The sequence below is a fragment of the Plectropomus leopardus genome, chromosome 21, assembly GCF_026936395.1.
Source record: "Plectropomus leopardus strain MGB_pleo_1.0 chromosome 21, ASM2693639v1, whole genome shotgun sequence".
Lineage (NCBI taxonomy): Eukaryota > Metazoa > Chordata > Actinopteri > Perciformes > Serranidae > Plectropomus > Plectropomus leopardus.
This window is the reverse complement of record NC_142196.1, coordinates 20,441,360-20,461,646: the sequence shown is the minus strand read 5'-3', so window position 1 is coordinate 20,461,646 and position 20,287 is coordinate 20,441,360. Positions and strand designations below refer to the sequence as shown.

At 41.3% G+C, this 20,287-nt stretch overlaps 2 protein-coding genes across 7 annotated transcripts in view; one reads left to right on the top strand and one right to left on the bottom strand.

Moving 5' to 3' along the window:
* smarcd3b (SWI/SNF related BAF chromatin remodeling complex subunit D3b) overlaps window positions 1-20,287 on the bottom strand; it is a 58,186-nt gene that overhangs the window by 16,401 nt on the left and 21,498 nt on the right. For 4 of the 6 annotated variants that reach the window (XM_042510556.2, XM_042510554.2, XM_042510555.2 and 1 more), the window contains exons 2-4: window positions 13,115-13,335; window positions 4,677-4,766; window positions 1,956-1,998 (exon numbers count right to left, since the gene is read on the bottom strand). In XM_042510556.2, coding sequence (XP_042366490.1) covers window positions 1,956-1,998; window positions 4,677-4,766; window positions 13,115-13,335 — 354 coding nt within the window. The remainder of the gene's footprint in view (window positions 1-1,955; window positions 1,999-4,676; window positions 4,767-13,114; window positions 13,336-20,287) is intronic. The other 2 variants (XM_042510558.2, XM_042510559.2) reach the window with 1 other exon arrangement.
* LOC148186061 (uncharacterized) lies at window positions 5,304-8,937 on the top strand. The gene has a single exon (XM_088071953.1). It carries the CDS (start codon window positions 7,206-7,208, stop codon window positions 8,778-8,780), a length of 1,575 nt encoding a protein of 524 aa, XP_087928079.1. The 5' UTR covers window positions 5,304-7,205; the 3' UTR covers window positions 8,781-8,937.

Here is a 20,287-nt window from a genome sequence, read left to right as displayed (position 1 = left end):
TGCCTCCCAGTATTGCAATGTTAGATATGTAGTGAATAGGTCTGTCATTTGGAAGAGGCGCCCTGTTGTTGATGTTTTTGTTTTTTGGGTGTTGTTGGTGTTATTATAGTTGTCTATTCATTTTACGACTGCTACACAGCACAATAAATTTCTGACAGGACAAATGAATATCTATCTGTCTAACTTTATCATTACATCTGTTTACAAACTCTCACGCAACTCATGCAGTATAATCCAAGTCTCATTGAACCAGTCGTATGCTCAGTACTTCCCAAACAGACAGTCCTGTCTGATGGTGAACTGATTAGAAAGTTAAACTTATTTATGCTCTCTTCAAAGCCAGACTCCACTGATAAAAAGAGTAATTTTACCGAAATGAACACAGGAGCTGCTAATCGACCACTGCCTCAATCTATTTGAGCTACTGTGTGATTTTGGGGAAACTGAACTAACCCTTTAAAACACCAAAGTCACTCAAAAACACAAACAAACTAACTGATTGAGCCAGTGGTAGATTAGCAGCTCATGTGTTCAGCAACGTAAAATTACAGTTCTTGTCAATGGAGCCTGGCTTTTGATAAATTTCCCTTTACGCTCAGATCCCAGTCGGACAGGGCTATCGGTTTGGGAAGTACTGAGCACAATTGGATAAATGAAACTTGGATTACACTGCATGAGTTGTGTAAGAGTTTCTCAATGGATGTTTTGATAAAGTTTTGCTGTTTTTAAACTCGCACCATAGATTCTTTGTTCATCTTGGAGGCATGCAAAAAAAAAAAAAAAAAAACGTAGAGTAACTGATATCAAAATGACCACTCAAACTGTAATGTCCCATGTTGGACTCCAGTCAGGGTCTCATGTTGCATGATGTTCCCCATCTCTCTGAAGTATCAATTATCTAATGCCCAACATTTGTAAAAATGCCCCTGTGACATAAAACATCCTGAGTTTGAGGAGGCTTACTACCTCGTCATTCCAAAAAAATCCTCAGATTGTAAACATCACAGTGTGTGGACTAAAATTAACTGTTTGCAACATTTGCTCCATATGAGACTCATTTTTCTCCCAAACTGCTGCCTAATCCACCGTCCTCACCATTCTGGGGACACTGGGGGATAAAAATGAGATGCAGAGTGTGCAGCCAACCAGCCAGGACTCACACATTACCATACCGATGAAAGTCCTCGGAGCATCAAGGGCTGCTGCTTACTTACCAAACTGTGCACACACACACACTCCTACAGTTCGCTCCTTCTCTTCCCTCCCTCTTCTTCTCTCTTTCATGTTTCCGTCTAAATGGCTGCCTTCATTGTTCCCTCTCATTCCTCCTCTATCTCCATCTCGCTGCCTTTCATCGGGGCCGAGGTGCCGACGGAGCAGACGGAGGAGTGTGGCAGACATTCCCTGTCCCTGACTCATTATTGTGGAGTGGCGCCCCGGCCATGCCTACTGCTATCTCTCTGTCTGGGCTACGTTAGGAGGGATAAGACCAGAGCCAAGACGCTCACAGCCTCCAGTAGTTTCAGTGTGGAAACCTTGTGTGAGCTGGCCAGGACGTGGTGAGGTGATGGCGTGGCACAGGGCCGAAAACTGAAACCACGGGGTAGAAATCGCAACCTCGGTCGGCACAGACTCACCTGTGGCAACGTGGCAATTTCTGCTTCGGTTCTACTTGTGGTTGCGCCTCTGCCATATCCCGCTGACTACTTCGATTTAAATCAATGAGCCACTATCCAAACAACAGAATGAAACCCTAAAAAAAACCCTCCTGATCGCTCCCCTTCATGCTCTCTTCCCTCATTTGGAAATAACACATAATCATCTGGCCCTCTGCGCCTTTCAAGAACCCCTGACATCAAAAACCGAGCAGGGTTTTTCTGCTCTGCACACAAAAGATAATAACACACACATAAAAAAACACAGCAACAAAGGTAAAAAAAAATATGCAGCCTCACCCTTTGCGGAAGAATCTTGTCTGCCATTTTCCTTCTCTTAGCACTAGAGAGAGGGAGAGAAAGACAGAGAGAAAGAGGAAAAAGAGAGCATGTTACTATGGTGACTGATAGCGTAGCACCCAGGCCATCTGCTAAAATGCTGGGCCATATCCAGCACCCCAGCATCCCAGCTGTGTGTGTGTGTGTGTGTGTGTGTCTGCGTCTGTGCTCTTGTGCTTGTGTGCGGTGTCTGAAATGCAGCGGTCCACCTGGAGAACGAGAGCCTCTCACAGCCAAAAAAGTGTCACATCATACACATCTTGCCTGACATATAGGCCTAGGCAATGTACTTACACACACACACACACACACTCTGCAGAATCGCTGGGGCCGCTGCAGCAGGACTCGGATGGTGACAGGATGTGTGTATAAGAGTTTCTAGGAATGATTTTCACAGAGGAGCACGTATGTATGTGTGTGATTCCTGGCATTTCCTGCTGTGTGAGAACAGCTGTTTGTTTTATCTTATACTTACCAGAAAGAAGCTGAGAACAATAAGACAGTTTGTGCCAAGTTGGTGCCTTTGTCAGAACTTTCTTACTTGGAGAAACTGATTACAAAAGCAACACTGCGGCCTCCTCCTCTATTTAAAGTTTCCTCAAATATTCAGTCTGTGATATTTAGATTCATGCAAGTGTTCTGGTGTTGGTGCCTGCAGAAGGACGCTGCCTATAAAACGCCTGAATGGCACTACACTGCAAAAAGAAGATTTTTTTAAGAGTAAGAGTGACTTATTTTAGGATGATCTAACAATATTTTTTGCTAGGTGGGGCACCACATCCTAAAGGATGTTTGAAATGATTTCATATTAGTTTTTGTCATCCTGTTTTGGGATATCATCTCCTAAACTGAGCTTAATTAACCCTTTGAAACTTGAGCAAATTGGCTCGATTTCTTTCAAAACACATGGGAAGAAGGTAATGAAAGAAGAAATAGCCCCAATTTTTGTTAAGAAATTAATTAAAAGTACAAGAAAATTACCTGAAAGGTAATTAGGTAATTTCATTTGTACTTTTTTTTTTAAACTTATTTCTAGCTAATTTCTGGGTCAGTTCTTGTTAAGTTGTTCATTGCTTTCTTTCCATGTTTTAAAGAGAAATCAAGCCAATTTGCCCAGGTTTCAAAGGGTTAAAGATCTTTTCTATGCAAACAATAGATACATTTCTTTCAAAGTTTGGTTGCGTATTTGTTCAAATTAATGTGCACTTTACAAGTGTGACATAGGATGCTGACTGCACAGCATAATTAGTACACAGGTGTGTCTCGGCCTGTCTTGTATGGCTGGAACTAAACTAAACTATAAACAATACATTAGCATGCATTTTGGTATAAATGGAGATCTGAATTCACAGAGATGCCATGATGAGACCTGTTGCAATGCCATTCATCCACCGCCATGACCTCATATTGCAGCATGATAATGCACGGCCCTATGTTGCAGGGATCTGTACACAATTCCTCAAAGTCGAAAACATCCTAGCTCCTGCACGGCCTTCATACTCAGCAGAAATGTCACCAATTAAGCATGTTTAGGATGCTCTGGATGGCGTGTACGAAAATTTGTTCTAATATCCAGCAACTTTGCACAGCCATTGAAGAGGAAAAAGCCAACAGTAAACAACCTGAAACTCTTTATGTGTTGTACTGTAATGGTCACACCAGATACTGACTAATTCTTTGAGGTATCTGTGACCAATAAGAGCATTTCTGTAGCGCTAGTCATGAGAAATCCTAACAAATGTCTTTTTTTTGTAAAGCTAAAACTGCACATTTTAGAGGTCCTTTTGTTGTGACCAGCCAGAAGCACACCTGTGTCGTAATGATGCTGTGTAATCAGCATCTTGATATGCCACACCTGTCAGGTGACTGATTATCTTGGAGAGGGAGAAGTGATAACAGATTTTGAACAAATTTGTGACCAACTCTTGAGAGAGATAAGTCTTTTGTGTGCATAAAAGAAGTTTTAGATCTTCTGTCTTTTAGACCTGTGAAAAATGGGAGCAAAAATAAAACTGTTGTTTTATTTGCATAAAATATTTGCAAAGGGAAAGATAAAAAAAAAACAAATGTCTGTTTCAGGTTAAAGTGCATGTTGGTTAATAACATTGCCGACATTAACCTTTTTTGAGCTATTACAGGGAAAGATACCAGAACAATACAGAAAAATCTCTGTATGTATCATCATATCACCCAGCCCTATTTTATGCTATATTTTCTTTGGATGACATATTTTTCTTGTTGGTAGAGAGGCTTTTTTTTTTGCAGTGTAGAGAATTTTCTATCACAGAGCCCTGCATTGGTCTGTGAGGCAGTATGTTACATCAGCATGCCAAATACTGAAACAAGCCTGCTGCAAGGAGAATTGAAAGATCTGGGGGTGCATTGCAAAGAAAAACACAAACCTGCATCACAATCATTTTATACTGTTTTAAAAGAGGGGTTTCTAGATTTAATTCTACTTTATTTTTTATGTTCTTACTAAAAAAAAAAAAAAAAACTGTTCTCATCATGCCATGCTCCAGTCCAAAGCATGCACCACTACATTTTAGGGGGTCAACGTCTAGGCCTGAACGTATGGTCGGCCAAAACAACTCATTCAGGGAGTGCTGGACTCAGGTGGTTAAAAAAAGGCCAGAGTCATCAAACGTGAGAAAATGGACATGCAGCAGAATAAACTCCTACTTTGATCCGAGCGTGGGATCTGATTGGGGCTCTCTCATGTCCATCTGCCTCGCCGGCATCTCATTGGCTCCGGGGAATCCGACTGGCTTCCTAAGAATTGGTGAGGATTTGAAGGTTGGCGGATTAGAGTTGTGGCGAGACACACACTCAAGTACGATGTCAGAGGGGGAACACCTGGTGGTTCTGGCTGTCTGTGTGTCTGTCTGTGTGGGATGTGTGTTAAGTTCAAGGGTCTGTTAGTGGGTGCAAACTTTCAAACTCAGACAAGGGCAGGCACTGGGATGGGCGTGTGACTGCGTCCATGCACGCACAGAGTGCAGCAGAGGAGGAGCTGGGAGGCGTCTCGCTCATCTGAGGGACGCGCTCATTCAACAAAGTTTCTCTGTGAACCAAAACAAGCATGCTTCACACACACAGACAGACAATACATTGACAACAGACACACTGGGAAACGGGCAAACAGGCAGTTCAACTCTATTGTTCAGCTCTGAATTGCAAATGTAGATGTTGCATTGATGAAATAATGTCCAGATGAAGACAATGTGCATACTACTATAACTTATTGCTCATTTCCTAAACTAAATTGCAAATCTTTCTAAGTATTTTCACTATTCTGAAGCTGCCCCAGCACCGAGAAAACTATTTTATTATCTCATGTAGCTAGCTACCCTGAGTGTCTGTAAGCGTCACAAGCAGCAAGGAACATTTTTTAGCGTCATTCAAGGACACAGAGACCAAAGTTAACAATAAAAACCAAGGTTCAGGGGTCCATAACAAAGATCAGAGCTTTATAAATAATGCAGTCCTCAAGGGAAATAAAAGGTCAAATTGAAAGTTAAAAAAAAAAAAATCCCCAACATGTGCACAAAACTATTGTATGGGAGGAGATGTGGTAAGCCTGGTTTTCAAGAAGAGAGGAGCAGATCATTACAGTCTTGACAACTTGACACCAATGAGAAATCACTTCAGGGGTTAAATTTCTCTTGTGAATTGGTGCACCTTGACATCGCTGATGGGTTTGCTTACACGCTTTGTCACAAACTTTAAACTTAAACTTAAACTTTATAGGACATAACTTAAAACAACAGTCTGCATCTTGGTTCTACAAGGATGGTTCACCCTCAAATGCATATTTTTACACTAACCTGTAGTGCTGTTTATCAGTCTAGATTGTTTTGGTGTGAGTTGTTGAGTTTTAGAGATATCTTAGAAATGGCTCCAGATGCAGTTTTGCAGACTACTGACTTCACAACATAACACCCTAACCATAGTGTGTCTGCAGGCACAACTGCAGATAGACCTACTTGTCATTTCAGCCACTCTCATGAATAAATAAAATAAAATAACATCAATATAAAGCTAAATTAGCAGAGAATAGCCAGTGGGTTCCAAGACTGCATTTCGGCCAATGCACTCTGCTTCTGCACACGTCCTGTTTCCCTGCTGTTCATACGTGATTGATCAACACTATTCAGACTTCAAACAGATAGCAGAACACTTCCAATACCAAAATCTTGCGTCATTTCAGCTTAAATATGCAATATCTGTTCCTTTTGTGCCAACAAAATGCATTTGAAAAACTCCTCAGCAATGTCTGTTTCCAGAAATCATGACCTTAGTACACAATATAATCCACAGACTTTGTTGATTATTGGTAAATATCAGCACAGGTCAGGGGAAAAATATGTGTTTTTGATTTTGGGCTAAACTGTCACGTATGCGCACTTGCGCGAGACCAATGAAAGCTCAGGGTATCTGTATGCCACTGTTTACATGCTACCTGAAAGCCTTAAGTTTTAAATCCGACACACTTTGCTTTATCTTTTTGTTTACAGTTTCTCTTTTTTTTTTTTTTTTTTTTTAAAAAAACAAAAACAAATCCTATGGTAGTCATTTTTCTATTCAAGAAGCGAACTAAGATAATGAAATTTTAGGAGGCAATATATAAGTCTTGAAACCTTTAAACGCTGTGAAAAAAATAATTAAAATTTATATATAAATTTTTATATATATATTTGTTTTTTCTGCAAGAAATTTATTGATTTTGAAAATTGTGAGAAATTGTCCAGAGATCATGTGACCATGCAGTGTGATGTCACAGTATGATGTCACAGTGTGATGTCACAGTATGATGTCACAGTGTAATGTCACATTTTTGGAATTGTAAAGCCCAATGACATCACATTCTATCCTTTGATGACAAAGAATGTTCGTGCCTTTAATCCTCAGAATCTTATATAAGTTAGTCTGACAGGTCAGTTGACTTCAGTATCACTCCGGTGCTGCATCAGATATCTTCGGCTTGCCAAGCAACAACCGTCCATCCAGAGAAGGATTTTCTTTACCACACACCATCTTCAAGAAACCTTTCTTCAGCCTTCCATCGATCTAGTCCAGCCTGCCTTAACTTTGGACAAATACAGCTACTTCCAAGTAGTTAAAGTCTGAAGTTTGAAGTGTCAGGCTGACCTTGGCTAGACTTCTTTCTCACATATCACGTTTGTGACTTTGAGAAACTTGGACTACAACATGCAAAACCAGGACAGCTCGGTTCAGGAGGTGCAGGTGGGAGAATCCTCCATTCCCACTCCCAGCGCACAAATCCAGGACCTGCAAAAGTCCTGTGAGCTGCCCATGGACGTTGCTACTCTGCAGCAACAGATCGCCCTCAATGACCTGGAAAAGCAGAAAATCCTGAAGGCTCTCAAGTCAGAGAGAGCCATGAGAAAACAGGCAGAGGGCGAAAAGAAGAAATTGGCCAGAGAAAAGGATGAGGTGATTCGCTCACTCACAAGTCTGTCTCAAGACAACCACTCTCGGGAGGCAAAGTTTGACTCCAAAAAGTTGCTGGAGGAAAAGGATGAGCTGGTCCGCTCACTTCAGCAACAACTGTGCAAAGCACAGAGAGAGAACATGGAAGTCAAACGCTACTGGAGTGCTGAGTTAAACCGGGTCTCTGAGGTCTGGAACGAGCACAACAGGAGTATGAGAGAGTACTGGGAGAAGGAAGCCACCTACGTCAATCTTACCTCAGCCAACTTAGCGGCCTCCCAAGCAGAGTTGCGCCAGGTTCGTCTTGAGAAGGACAATCTGGTCGCACAATTTACTGCTCTTGAGGCCAGAATCTTGGAGTATGAGACCAAGCTCCAAGACAAAGACAATAAGATCATCCAGAGCGAGGCAGAGTGGACAGTAAAACTCGCCGTTCTGGAAGCTCGTACGATGACCGAGCTGGCTGCCAAGGAGGAGAACTTCATCAGAGAGGACTGGCAAAACAAAGTCTGCCAAATGGAGGAAACCATCAAGCTCCAAACACAACAAAACACCAGCCTCCAGGAACGTCACCTCAGTCTCCAGGAGCTCCAGAGAGACAGCATCACGAAAGAGGAGGATTTGCGCCAACAAATGCGTCAGATGGAGGAGAACATCAAACCTCTGACTGATGAAAACACCGACCTTCAGGTGCGCAACCTCAGCCTCCAGGAGCTGCTGAAAGCCAGCAGTGAGAAGGAGGAGGAGTTGTGCCTGAAAAATGGCCAAATGGAAGAGACAATCAAGCTCCTGACGGAGGACAACACCGGCCTCCAGGAGCGTCTCCTCAGCCTCCAGGAGCTCCAGAGAGAAAACAGCACAAAGGAGGAGGATTTGCACCAGATGGAGAACAACATCAAACTCCTGACTACTGAAAAGACTGACCTTCAAGCGCGCAACTCCAGCCTCCAGGAGCTGCTGAAAGCCAGCAGTGAGAAGGAGGAGGAGTTGCGCCAGAAAAACAGTCAAATGGACGAGACAATCAAGCTCCTGACGCAGGACAACACCGTCCTCCAGGAGCTTGCACAAAAAACAGACAAGGAAAAAGCAAGGATGAAGAAGGAGGAAAAGAAAGCAACTAAGGAGGAAGAAAAAAGGCTGAAGAAGGAGAGGAAAGAGAGAGAGGAGAGAGAGAAGAGACAGAGAAAGGAAGATGAGAAAAGACGAAAGGGCGAGCTGAAAATACAGAAGAAAGAAACGGCAGAGAGGGAGAAGAGAGAGAAGAAGGAGAAGGAAGAAAGAAAGAAGACAGAGAAGCAGGAGAGGAAGGCGAGGGAGAGGAGAGGGGAGTAACATCCTTTCTCTTCTCAAGGGTTTCCGGGTGATCCGGTTCCCTAAAAAAAACCTACGAGGGTAATCTCCGGGTGATCCGGTTCCCTCAACAATGGACAGACAAGGGTAATCTCCGGGTGATCCGGTTCCCTTCAATCAATAATCAATTATCATCTACCCCAACCCCCATCCCCACCCCTACCCCCATCCCCCACCCCTACCCCACCCCCTAATAAATAAATAAATAAATAAATAAATAAATAAATAAAAAATAAATCTTATCCGACAGTTTGTCTTTTTAAATCAGCTGTAATAGCACTGCACCATTACCATGACATTCTGACTTTGGGGGAAAAACAAGTGTTGCCATTTAAATGACTTCATGTGTACATAGAAAGTGGAACAAGAACAGCTTTCAGTTTACGTTGGGTATACCTTGGATGTGTATTTTCGGTGAATTTAAGTACATTTTACAGGACAAGTTAGCAAGTAAATTTCAGCCAATATTTTCATGAGATATGATATGGGGCACATGTTATGGCATTCTAATGTCAGCATGACTGCATATGAAAATTAAAAGTAGTTACATTATGGATTATTAGGGTTGGAGTAAGAGTATCAGAGTAAACCAATCAGAGGAAGAGTATGATGAGCCATTCCTTTGCCATCCAAGGGATTTACAAACTCGCCTCTTGGTTCTCCTTCCTCGTCATGAAGTCAATGGGATTTTTTGAATGGGTTTCTATAATTAGCAGTAAAGGCATCTTTTGTTTGAAAGTCATCAAAAAAAAAAAATTAATTTTTTTTTGAAATTCCAAAAAAGTTAAAGTAATAAAAATAACCATTTTTGGTTTTGAAAATTGCTTCTTCTTTTGTTTTTAATAAATTATAAAATTATTTTTAAAAACTTTTAAAAATCTGCAATGAATAATAATCATAATAATAATAATGACAGATTTAATTTGTTCCATGACTGCAAAATATTTATCCTGTATACAATATACTCACTGTACTTACTGTATAAAATAAACACGCAGACATTCACATTCACAGTGAGCAGTAGAGTGAGACTTTGTTTCTTGCATCGTGGACATGATTCATCATTATTTTTCACTGTCACCGACAGGTGTGGTGTCGCATTATTTTACAGATTTTATCGAAAGGCCACTTTACGCTCGTGTGTGAAATCCAGAGCTCTGACAACAACGGACTCATCAAAACTCTCACAATGCGACGGCTGCTGCGACCTTCATCCACATCTGCAGCTCACCAGCTGTTTTCGTCAAAGGGATGTTGTTGCTTGCTGCTGATTCCACAAGTCTCTCTCAGGCTCCTGGGTAATATGTTAACACTGGCGTGCAGATACCGCAAGCTCTCGTTGGTCTCGCGCAAGTGCACATACGTGAATGCGGCTCCAACACTAGGAGCTACAGGCTACAACAAGGCTAAAAATATGACGCCACTGACGTTTCACAGGTAAAAACTTCTTAAAATCAAGACTTTAACCTAACCTTTTCCCTACAAATTACACCTAGATAGTAATTTGCAATAACAAACATTTTCTATTCACATAATTAGAAAAGTTATGTTGTGTTAAGTTGTGTTTTCCAAGTCTTACAGCCACATGTAGGACTCATGAGGATGTGAACCTTGGTGTCAAAGTCTTGTGCCCGCTGTCTGCCTGTGACTTATGTGGCACGTCCCACAATACACAAAATGTCCCCCTATTTGGGAAAACAAATTAGTAGTATATAAACGTAACTTCTAGGACACAAGGTTGAGTATTCATAGCACTTTATGCAAAGCAAAACGCAATCAAATTCTATTTTTAGCAGCAGCTTTGCGTAGGACAGCGTTTGCTCTGCAGTGCGAGTGTCGCTGGGACCATAAGGTCTCAATGACACTGCAAACACAGGTGGCCCGCCCTCAGCTGGCAGCAGCGTGGGGGTCTGAGCTGGATGGATCGGAGCCGGGGAGCTGGAGCATCAACTTATTTGCCAGAGGAGAGGACACACACTCTCTTGCAAAAGCAAAAGAAGAGACAGAGACACCTGGACAGGTCACCCTGGACCATCGATCAGACCCTGGGCAGCCAGCCGGGCCGCTCTGGGGGTTGAGGCCCCGACGCAGGACAACATTTCCCCTGACCTGTTCAACAAGCCTGCTTAATTGTAAGTGGATCAATCGTGCTGCAGATACTGAGAGAATGAAACCGAGAGAGACAGAGGTCCACTGAGTGCACATATTGATCTCCTGTCTAATGACCATACCTGCCACACACTCGTCTCCTAACAGACATCCATCCACTGTGTGTGTGTCTGTGTGTGTCTGTGTGTGTGTGTGACTGGGATACTGATGTTCAGATCCTTTGTCAAATAGCAGACAATAGATGGTACTAATAGAAGTACGAGAGGCTGAACGCCTGCAGACAGCGGTACCGACACCACATAGATAAGACCATGGGGAGGCAACAACAACACATGAAGAGTGACCAGAAACGTTCGGACACAGCGTGGTTGGGATGGTGAGAAGTGGATGCATAGAGCAGAGAGGCAAGGCAAAGGATGCAACAAAAAAAGGAGCAGTGGGAGAGAGTCAAAGCAAAGACTGAAATGAAACCTGAACTAACACAAACAAAGGTCATGCGGTTTCACTTCTCGTCAATATGATTTTTTAAATCAAATTTTAGGGGCTCGTAGTATGGAAAGGGCTGTCTGGTACATTGTGGCTGTCATGTAGGGCTTTATTATTGAAGAGGCTCATTCTCAGGTTTGTACTTGTTTTGGGTTGCTTCTAGAAAATGCTTAGTGGTGAAAAACACTTAATTTTTTCCCATATTCACCCTTTGTCTTAACAAGCTCCGTTTTTAGCACCTCTCTCTTTAAGTACGACCTCCCGGAAAAAAACATTCTCTAACGAACATTTCCAGGTCTTCCGTACTTTGGCATCTCTGCCATGGATGTGTAAAAAGAACTGGATACAGCAGTGGAGGTGAGGACTCATTCTTTCCTATGAAAGTTCCTTAATGGCACATGAAGCCAAAAAAGCACGAGTTTCATGGTATGAAATTACTCAGATCCTCTACATCGTAGGATGCATAGAGCAAACATACGAGAGACTTAGGGCAGCCAAGCACGGCTGAGCGGTTTACTTCCGGTTTAGCCCTTTGCTCACTTGAATGGCGATGAAAATGATTTGAATGTGCAGCTCTTCTAGAGTTCTGAAATGTTATTGGGCCAAATGGATTACATTGTGATAGTGAAACAAGTCATTTTACAAACACCCTAAAAAATGTAGCCACTGATTTAAGCCTCTTTCACCATGTAAGTATAAAAATAAGTGTTTTTGGGCCCCATGGCATTAAGTGATAGATACAGAAGTGATCATTTCACAGTTGGCCAGTATGTTAAACTGGTTTCAAAGTGCGGCTCTGTTCATGGGGGCTTGGTTTCTGCGCCATTGCTGCAGCTAGATGAATGACTGAATCGGGGTATAGCTGCAATTTTAACCACAAATAATAACTAATATAGGCTTAACCGTACATGTTCAAGCAGGAATATGATGTGAAATTTGGGATAAATTCACAATACCAACCAAGATTACATGTCCCCTTTATATCTATCTAGCACCATCATAAAGTCATATTTTTTTCCATGTCTTGTGAAACTAACACCATTCCCATCAACCTCAGCTGTACTTTCTGTCTGGTGCTAATTACCAAATGTGAACATGCAAACATTTGCATGCAAACACGCAAAACTAAGATGCTAAATGTGTTGTCTGGATAACATATGTATCATATGAGCACTTTTGTAAAGTCTATACAACTTAACAGCAGGACTGTGTATTGTTAACTATATTTTAAGGCTGGTGATTGTACGATATCTATGTTTCTGGACCATTAAAACAGCATTTATTCCTTTTTATAATTTAAAAAACGTAACTGCATTCTTTTGAATGTCGTATTAACACAAGCAGCTGTTTGAGAACATTTGTCTAAATGATGTCAAGTCTAAAATTAGCAAAATTGTGAGTTTAATCTGGAATTGCATGATCAGAAAATCTGTTAAAAGAACTAACAATCTGACAAAGAGTTTAATACCAGCTTTTGGTGTTTGGTGCTTAAACATATTGTGGTTTGATGCCCAGCTCTTATTACATTGCCTGCACATGATTCATGACGATTTCCATCTTTGGTTTTGAAGATCTTCGCCAAACCAGTAAAGTTCAAAGTGTAACCACAGCCTCTTCATGATCTCAACCATTCCACACAAAAGCAGACAAATAAGGAGTTGCAGTATGCGAGCCATGCAGTGTTTCGATAGGAGCTGGAGGTCGACTAGATTCAGACTCACTTTCTGGCCCGGTTCTGGACGGCCTGCTGCTGCTGCTGCTGCTGTTGCTGCTGCTGCTGCTGCTGGACCTGCTGGGAGGGGGCAGGCCTCTTACGACTGGGCTCCATCACCGGGGAGGGCAGGCCGGGCCGCACCGCCGGGCTCCCTCCATACGGTGGGCCGGGGGGGCCCATGGGAGCTCCCTGGTGGGGCATCCTCGCTCCAGACGGCATGCCAGGACGCTGGAGGAGAGGGAGCAGGAGAGAGGACGGGTCACAAAAATGCAGAAAAACAACTCTTCACTGCTCTGATTTATTATAATCACAAATTAGGGCTTCTAAAAATATAACAAAGGAAACATTAGATCAATTGAAACTTGTATGCATTTCCTTCTGATGGATTCAAGGTGGACTGAGGAGAAGTTTTTTGTAAACACACCCATCTTATCTGACAAAATCATGAAACCAAGCTGCAAACAAAGAGTATCAGCTCCTAATCCAGACATCACCCGTTTCTCCTTTTTAAATGAAAGTCTGGTGTCTGTTTTTTTTTTTAAGCGATGAAGATTTCTCCACAGACAGGAAGCGACACTTCAGAGCGAGAGAGTAATCTGCTTTTTGTAACCTTCGGTGATCTTTCAGTGATCAAACAACAGCTACGTTGGTAAACATGAGCACGCACTGAGCAATTTTGTGACGTCAATTTACACAATATCTCAATCTTTTCCATGTGGAGCGGCAAACATGAGAGACACTGTGCGGGAAAAACTTTAAAAGAGTGCAATTCAATACGGGATTTGTTTGTGTTAGATAGTCAACGTTAGAGACCAACATGAAATATGGAGCATGTGATTCAACTTTTAAGGGCTAAAAATGCCACTGAAATCAATCTGCCAGCAGTACGAGATCCACTGCAGCTGAACTCAAATCATTCAACATTTGAAAACTGATACTAGAGCAGCGATCTGCTCTATTCTGTGTTGTTTAAACACAACAGAAGAAACAAAAGCAGCTGCACAGAGAACAAGCAGCACCGCTTAGTTTCTTTCTTTCTCTTTCTGTTAAAAATCTGTTTTGACACCTGAAAAATAACCTAATTTTTTTTTTTTTAACACCGCTGTCACACACACACTCCTCCTAAACAATGCAAACAGTGTCAGAGTCCACAGTCTCACACTCCCATCTTGACGCCTGGGAACAACTGGGGAACTCTCACCTGTGCTTGTCACTCCCATGGCAACAGCTGCCGCCCGCCTCACTTTATTGTCTGAAACCAAATTGGGGTTTGTGTGATAGAAAGAAATCCTTTGACTCCTTTGAACGAGAGCACAGGACTCCTACTGCATGTGTGAAGATCTGTATGCCTTCTAATTTAACAAAAAATAATTATTTTGAATGTATTAGTGGTGGTAGAAATATTTAGATCCTTTACTTAACTCTTCAAGATCCGAGCGCATTGTCTTTCTTTCTTCCAAAAACATGGGAAGAAGGCAATGAGCAATGGAAGAAGTGACCCGAAAATTAGCAGGAAATTAGAAAAAGGACAAAAAAAAGTCCTGAAAAAAATTAAAATGTGCCAAAAATATACAGAATAATTTTGCCACATTATTTTAAATAGCTGTTTTTTCCCCCTAGAAATATTTTCCCTAGCTTTTCAAAGATAATTTTCTAAATCTATTAATTTGTGGAATATTTCTAATCAAGTTTTTGAATCAGGGTTCAAAGGTTGAAGTACTTGTAAAAGGCATCTAAAAGCAGCATAATAAAAGGGATCTTACTCTGGGTTTCAAGGTGTAAAATTAAAAGGAGCGCTGTAAAAATTATTATTACTAAAATTCCTGCATTTAAAATATTTCTGAAGTAAAAATACAGAAATATTAGCGGCAAAATGTACTTGAAAAATAATTTCCCTAGTTCAAATCATTCTGAAATACGTCACATTACTGAAGCTGCTAGACCATCTAACTGAAGCTTTACTGGCCATGTCCACCAAAGTGGTTTCTGACTGCTGAAAACGCCCAGCTAGGAGCGCTTGAGAGCTGTTTGCAGGCGCAGTGTTTTTTCCGTGAGACGCTTTGGTTGCTATGATACAGAATATCTGCAGAAGAAGAAAAAAATGTCGGCACAAGGTAGAGTACTTGCTTTTGACAAAGGGAAGGCTGCCTTGAACCTAATAGTTACCTCCTCGAGTGTGGCCATGTCTGTTGTTTACATCCCACATGTCCGGCAGCTGTACACACCCTGAGCTCTTTCGTGTGCCCTTTAGAGGTATCTTCTAGTAAAACGTCACGTATAAGAAAGCATATATACAAAAATGCTTGTGACGCAGCTGGACGCATCCATGAACTCAAGGTTAAACAGCAAGTATATTTCAGGCTACACAGCAAATGCTGGCCGGAGCTATTAAGTGGAGGGGCCAACGACCCCTTCCATACTTCCAACCCCTACTTCAAAACATACCCATCTTCAAACTTGACCTTCACTGTGATCACGTCTGTCAAGTTTTGTGAGCCAGGGGCGAAAAGAGGGGTGGTAATGGACCGTTCACTACTTCCTACCCCCCTATTTTCACACCGTTTGCGCACACACATCTTTGGACTCGACCCTTTTTTAAATCTCAACTGCAACTTGAAAACAATACCAGCTATTGCAAAGTTCTGGCTGGTAAAAACACTCAGGAGAACACTTTGGTGGGCACAGAAGGGCAAACGAAAACATGGTTGAAACATCATTTTTGTGCAAGAATAGTCCTGCATCAACTACTCAGGTATCTCATACAGCTACAGACTAAATAAATGAGTACAACACGGACATTAACTTCAATATCACTTCAATTATAGAACAGAAAAGTCATGCCTCAAGACAGCCAGTGTAGCAAACTATCCTTTACTATTTGACCTTATATAACAAAAAGATAACCTTTTTGTGAACATAGTAATAACTCAGTTTTCATGATGTAGACATTTCGCATGTTAGCCAAGAACAACACTGCAGTTTAATCTAATTTATATGATAAATCTCCCAGTTGTAGCTGATATTATGTTTACATACTGCGTCTTGTTACGTAATTTAGCATTTAATCAAATTGTAACTGATCTAACTTTGGGAGCAGAGAGTAAAAACGAAGGATGGAGGGGTCTGATTAGGGGCCCCCATCTTTTACCGGAGCCGCCTATATAAATTGTGATCTGCAAAATAACTTTAGCTGTCAGATAAAAGTATTTCCCTCCAATCTAAGTGTAATTTTACATAAAATGGAGGAACTATTGTACAAATACTGAGTGTCTGAGTAAAGGTACTCCACCACTGAAATGCATTATGAGCAGGAATTGATCCAAAAATATGACAATCATTGACTGTTTCTCAGGTAATATCAAACTATAAATATTCTACAAAGGACAGACAACTTGTCACATTAGACATTTAAAACCATTAGAGTCTATTCGTCCTCCTGCCTCTGTAAAAAAAAAAAGCGTTAAAAAAACCTTGTCGTTTAGCAGAGCCGTGACTTAGCAGACCCAAATGTTTAACCATCACCTTGCAAAAAAAACAAAAAACAATGTCCTCTTTCAAAACTGCACAGAAACTGCCTGCTACACTTCGCAACAGAATGAGTAAACGTTGAAGAGAAAGAGAGGGCAGCTGAAGGATACAAATCGGTTTCATAACCTCACGTTTTTCCCAACATTACACACTGTTTGTCACCTCTGAATGTGGAAATCAGATTTGATCTTTAGACTGTCCACAAACACACGTAAAGACCGGGCAAATAAAGAAAGGTAATAAACAGCAGGGAGGGCACAATGAGAAAACTAGATTATCAAGCTGAATGTAAACATATTCACAGGGCGGTTTAATAACATTAAATCGCACAGCATACGAGGGGCTGACGTATAATGTGCCCTTTGAAATGGTGACCAAGCAGAGATCCTGTGATAAGAAGCCCGAGCAGGCGTCGCTGTCACTCTGGCTCAGAGTTTGGTCGGCGAGGGGGAGGGGACGTTGGGGGGCAAAGCAACTGAGAAGGGTCTCCAAACGGGAGAGGATAAGACAACATATGGTCTGGGCCTCCTGCTTGAATGTTGTCACCTCGTGGAGATTTAACAGAGCCCTTCTTTCTCTATCTTCCTCCTATCGAAGCTGGACAATAACACCCGAACAGGCGAGACTCTCAGCAGCCAGACAGAGACTTCTGTTACAAGCGTCTGTCTGGAGAATTTGAGCCTTTCAGATATCAGATACAGAAAACCATAGCTGGATAATGTGTAGGATGAATTTCCCCTAAATTCACAAACACACACAATGAGTGGTACTTTATAATCTGACCTGCTGAACTGACTCCAACACTCTGCCGGAGCTGTGCCAGCCAGCCAGCAATCGAAGCTGCCATGTGGATGGATATCTGAGAAGTGTGTTGGCATCTCTAGAGGGATTTGAAGAGGCCAAACTTAACCCACACTGCACTAAACATACAAGTCTGTGGGTTGTAACATGGATGGTCCTGTTTAAAAGGCTCATGTTGGAATCAAACCTGTTTAAAATGAAGGTGACGTTCTTTGAATGGGACTTGACTCATTTTAGGGCTCAAATTTAAGATTATTTGCATTATCCATTTATTGTGAATGAAGTGTCAGAAAACTATGGAAGCTCATTTTCGCTTGTGTGTTCACTAGCTTAGTGCAGTAATGCAATAGTTGCTCAAAATAATGAATTATTTTCTGAAAGAATGAGAAGCTTTCTCAAAAACGAAAGACTGGTATCTCAAAATAATGACTCGCTGTCTCAAACAAAAGGAGAAACTTGCCAAAAATAATGAGTATGTATCTTAAGTAAATACAAGTTTTCTCAAAATAATGACTTAGTATCTCATAATATTGACTTAATATCTACAAATAGGAGAACATTTCGTAAAATAATGAGTTAGATTATAAAATAATGACTTGATATTCTAAAATAATGATGTGAAAACTTCTCAAAAATAATGTTTTGTTTTGTTTGTTTTTAAAAAAGAAGAAACTAAAAAAAATGAGAACGTCTCTCAAAATTAAGAGAAACCATCTCAAAATAATGACTTCTTTTTCATTGTTAAACCCATCATAAAAATAACTACATTTTTTAAAAATCAGATTATCAGTTTATTATGAAGGGAGATGATTTTGCTGTGTTTTTACACATTGTTTTAAACTCAACAATTAACGCAACTTATGTATAGTGTTTCTGTAGAAACAGACAGAAATCTGTCTTTCACTGACTATTCTCATTATAATAAACAACTTTGTTTAAATCATGCCTTCGAAATATTTAATGTCCTTGTAATTGTGTACATGTTGTTAATCAATGTGATGGCTGGAAAATAATTAATTTCAGTGGAATCTTACTGTGATGATCTGAACATGAGACTTTAAGATATCCGTTTCTTGTATATCTGCCTCCACCCGAATAATAACGGTAAATAGAATCTCATTTGTAATGCTCACACACTGAAAAAAATGGCATTCAATGAGAGTTAACAATGACCTCGCTTTCAAAAAAAAAAAGAAAAGAAAAGGATGTCCCCGATAGTCTGGATCCAAAGACGAAATCCTGGATTGTTTTCATAGCGACTGTTTCTTTGGTAGGAAGCAATTTCAATGATCATGGCAAGGTCTGTGGATTATCCAGAGCAACCGGGACATTGTGTTTCGAGAAGACGGGAGGCTGTTGAATCCTTTCAAATTTTACTTTTCAATAGAGTGAGCGCTAGAGATGACATTTCTTTCACCTCCGAGGCAAAAAAACCCCAAACCTTCAGACATCTCAAAATCTGGGTGAATAAAACCAAAACTATCCGCGTGGATAGACACCACTTCTCTGTAATTTGGGCGAACTAACCCTTTAGGCGTGTAATCCAGTTTTAATGATCGAGATCGGAGATTAAAGGTGAAGTTTATGTTCAAAGGGTCTCACACAAACACACTCAGATGTGGATGACAAAGCAACAGTGTGTCGTATTATGTTTCGGCTTATCGGTGTTTCCCACGCAGAGCGCTGGAAGGCTTTTCTCATCACTGCGGCCCTTGCTGACTTACACACACACACACACACACATATATATAAGCCAGAGAAGTAGATAATGAGAGAGAAAGAGGAAGAGACCTCAGCCAGGCCTTCAGCCCACCCATCAGTCCTAGAACGAGACCTCGGCCAAACACTCTCCCCCACAACACACGCTGCTGCTGGGAGGCAGGAACACTACGACCTTCGGTAACCACAACAATGTGTGCAAGTATTTATATATATTCCTATAAGTGTGTGTGAATGCATTTCTACATATCTGCTTCGCTTCGCGAAGAGGGGGAAAATGAAACGTCACCCCTCGCCACAAGCTCACAAACACCGCCGAATCAACGCCATATCCCATAGTATAAATATTTCTCCATTCTGCAGTATATACAACGAGGAACCTGCCGCAACTATTACAACAAGACTTTTCCATCCTAAAATGTGGGGGAGACAGAGAGGGGAGGGGACAGAGCACGAGAGAAAAATAAGCAGAGGGAAATATTTGGCTTGGAGCAGCCAGAACCTCATCAAGGTTAATTGGTCTGTTGAGAGGACACACTCATCTGGCTCATCAATCACCTGGTCCATTGTTTCCTAAAGTCTGTCTCTGTGCGCAGGGCTTCAGCTCCAAAGCCCCTGTAATGACCGCTCCTGTCAAAGAGACAATACCTCATCTCGTTTCAGTGTATAAATCTACCTGGTGTCAGTACGCCCAACATCAGCTCTGATTAAAACACCTAAAATCAGACCTTAGTCGCGGTAGCTCTGTCATTTCGAGACATAAAAGGATTTGACAAACAAAGTCTTTTTGACCTTCCCGATGTACTTGAGGATTAGGAAGTGATGCCAAGTTTCAGGATCTGTGCAAAGGTGAAATTCAGTTCAGGGGAAAGTAAAAACCACAGAGAGGAGAATGAGACGGTTATGTAGGAGTTGGGTCATTACGGATTACCTTCTTCTCTCAGAAAATAGAAACAAAATTCCCATCACGATTCCCCCAAACCAAGACTGCCTGTTTTATTCAATCAGCAGTCTGAAAGCCAAAAATATCCAATTAAATTCCATTGAAAACAAGTATAAATTCACATTTGAGAAGCCACTGGTGCATTTGTGGTTTAAAAAAATGAAATTTCAGATTAATGCAACAACAAAC

What these genes read in the sequence shown, in the direction of transcription:
- LOC148186061 (XM_088071953.1), top strand. Translation starts at nt 7,206, where the DNA reads ATGCAAAACCAGGACAGCTCGGTTCAGGAGGTGCAGGTGGGAGAATCC.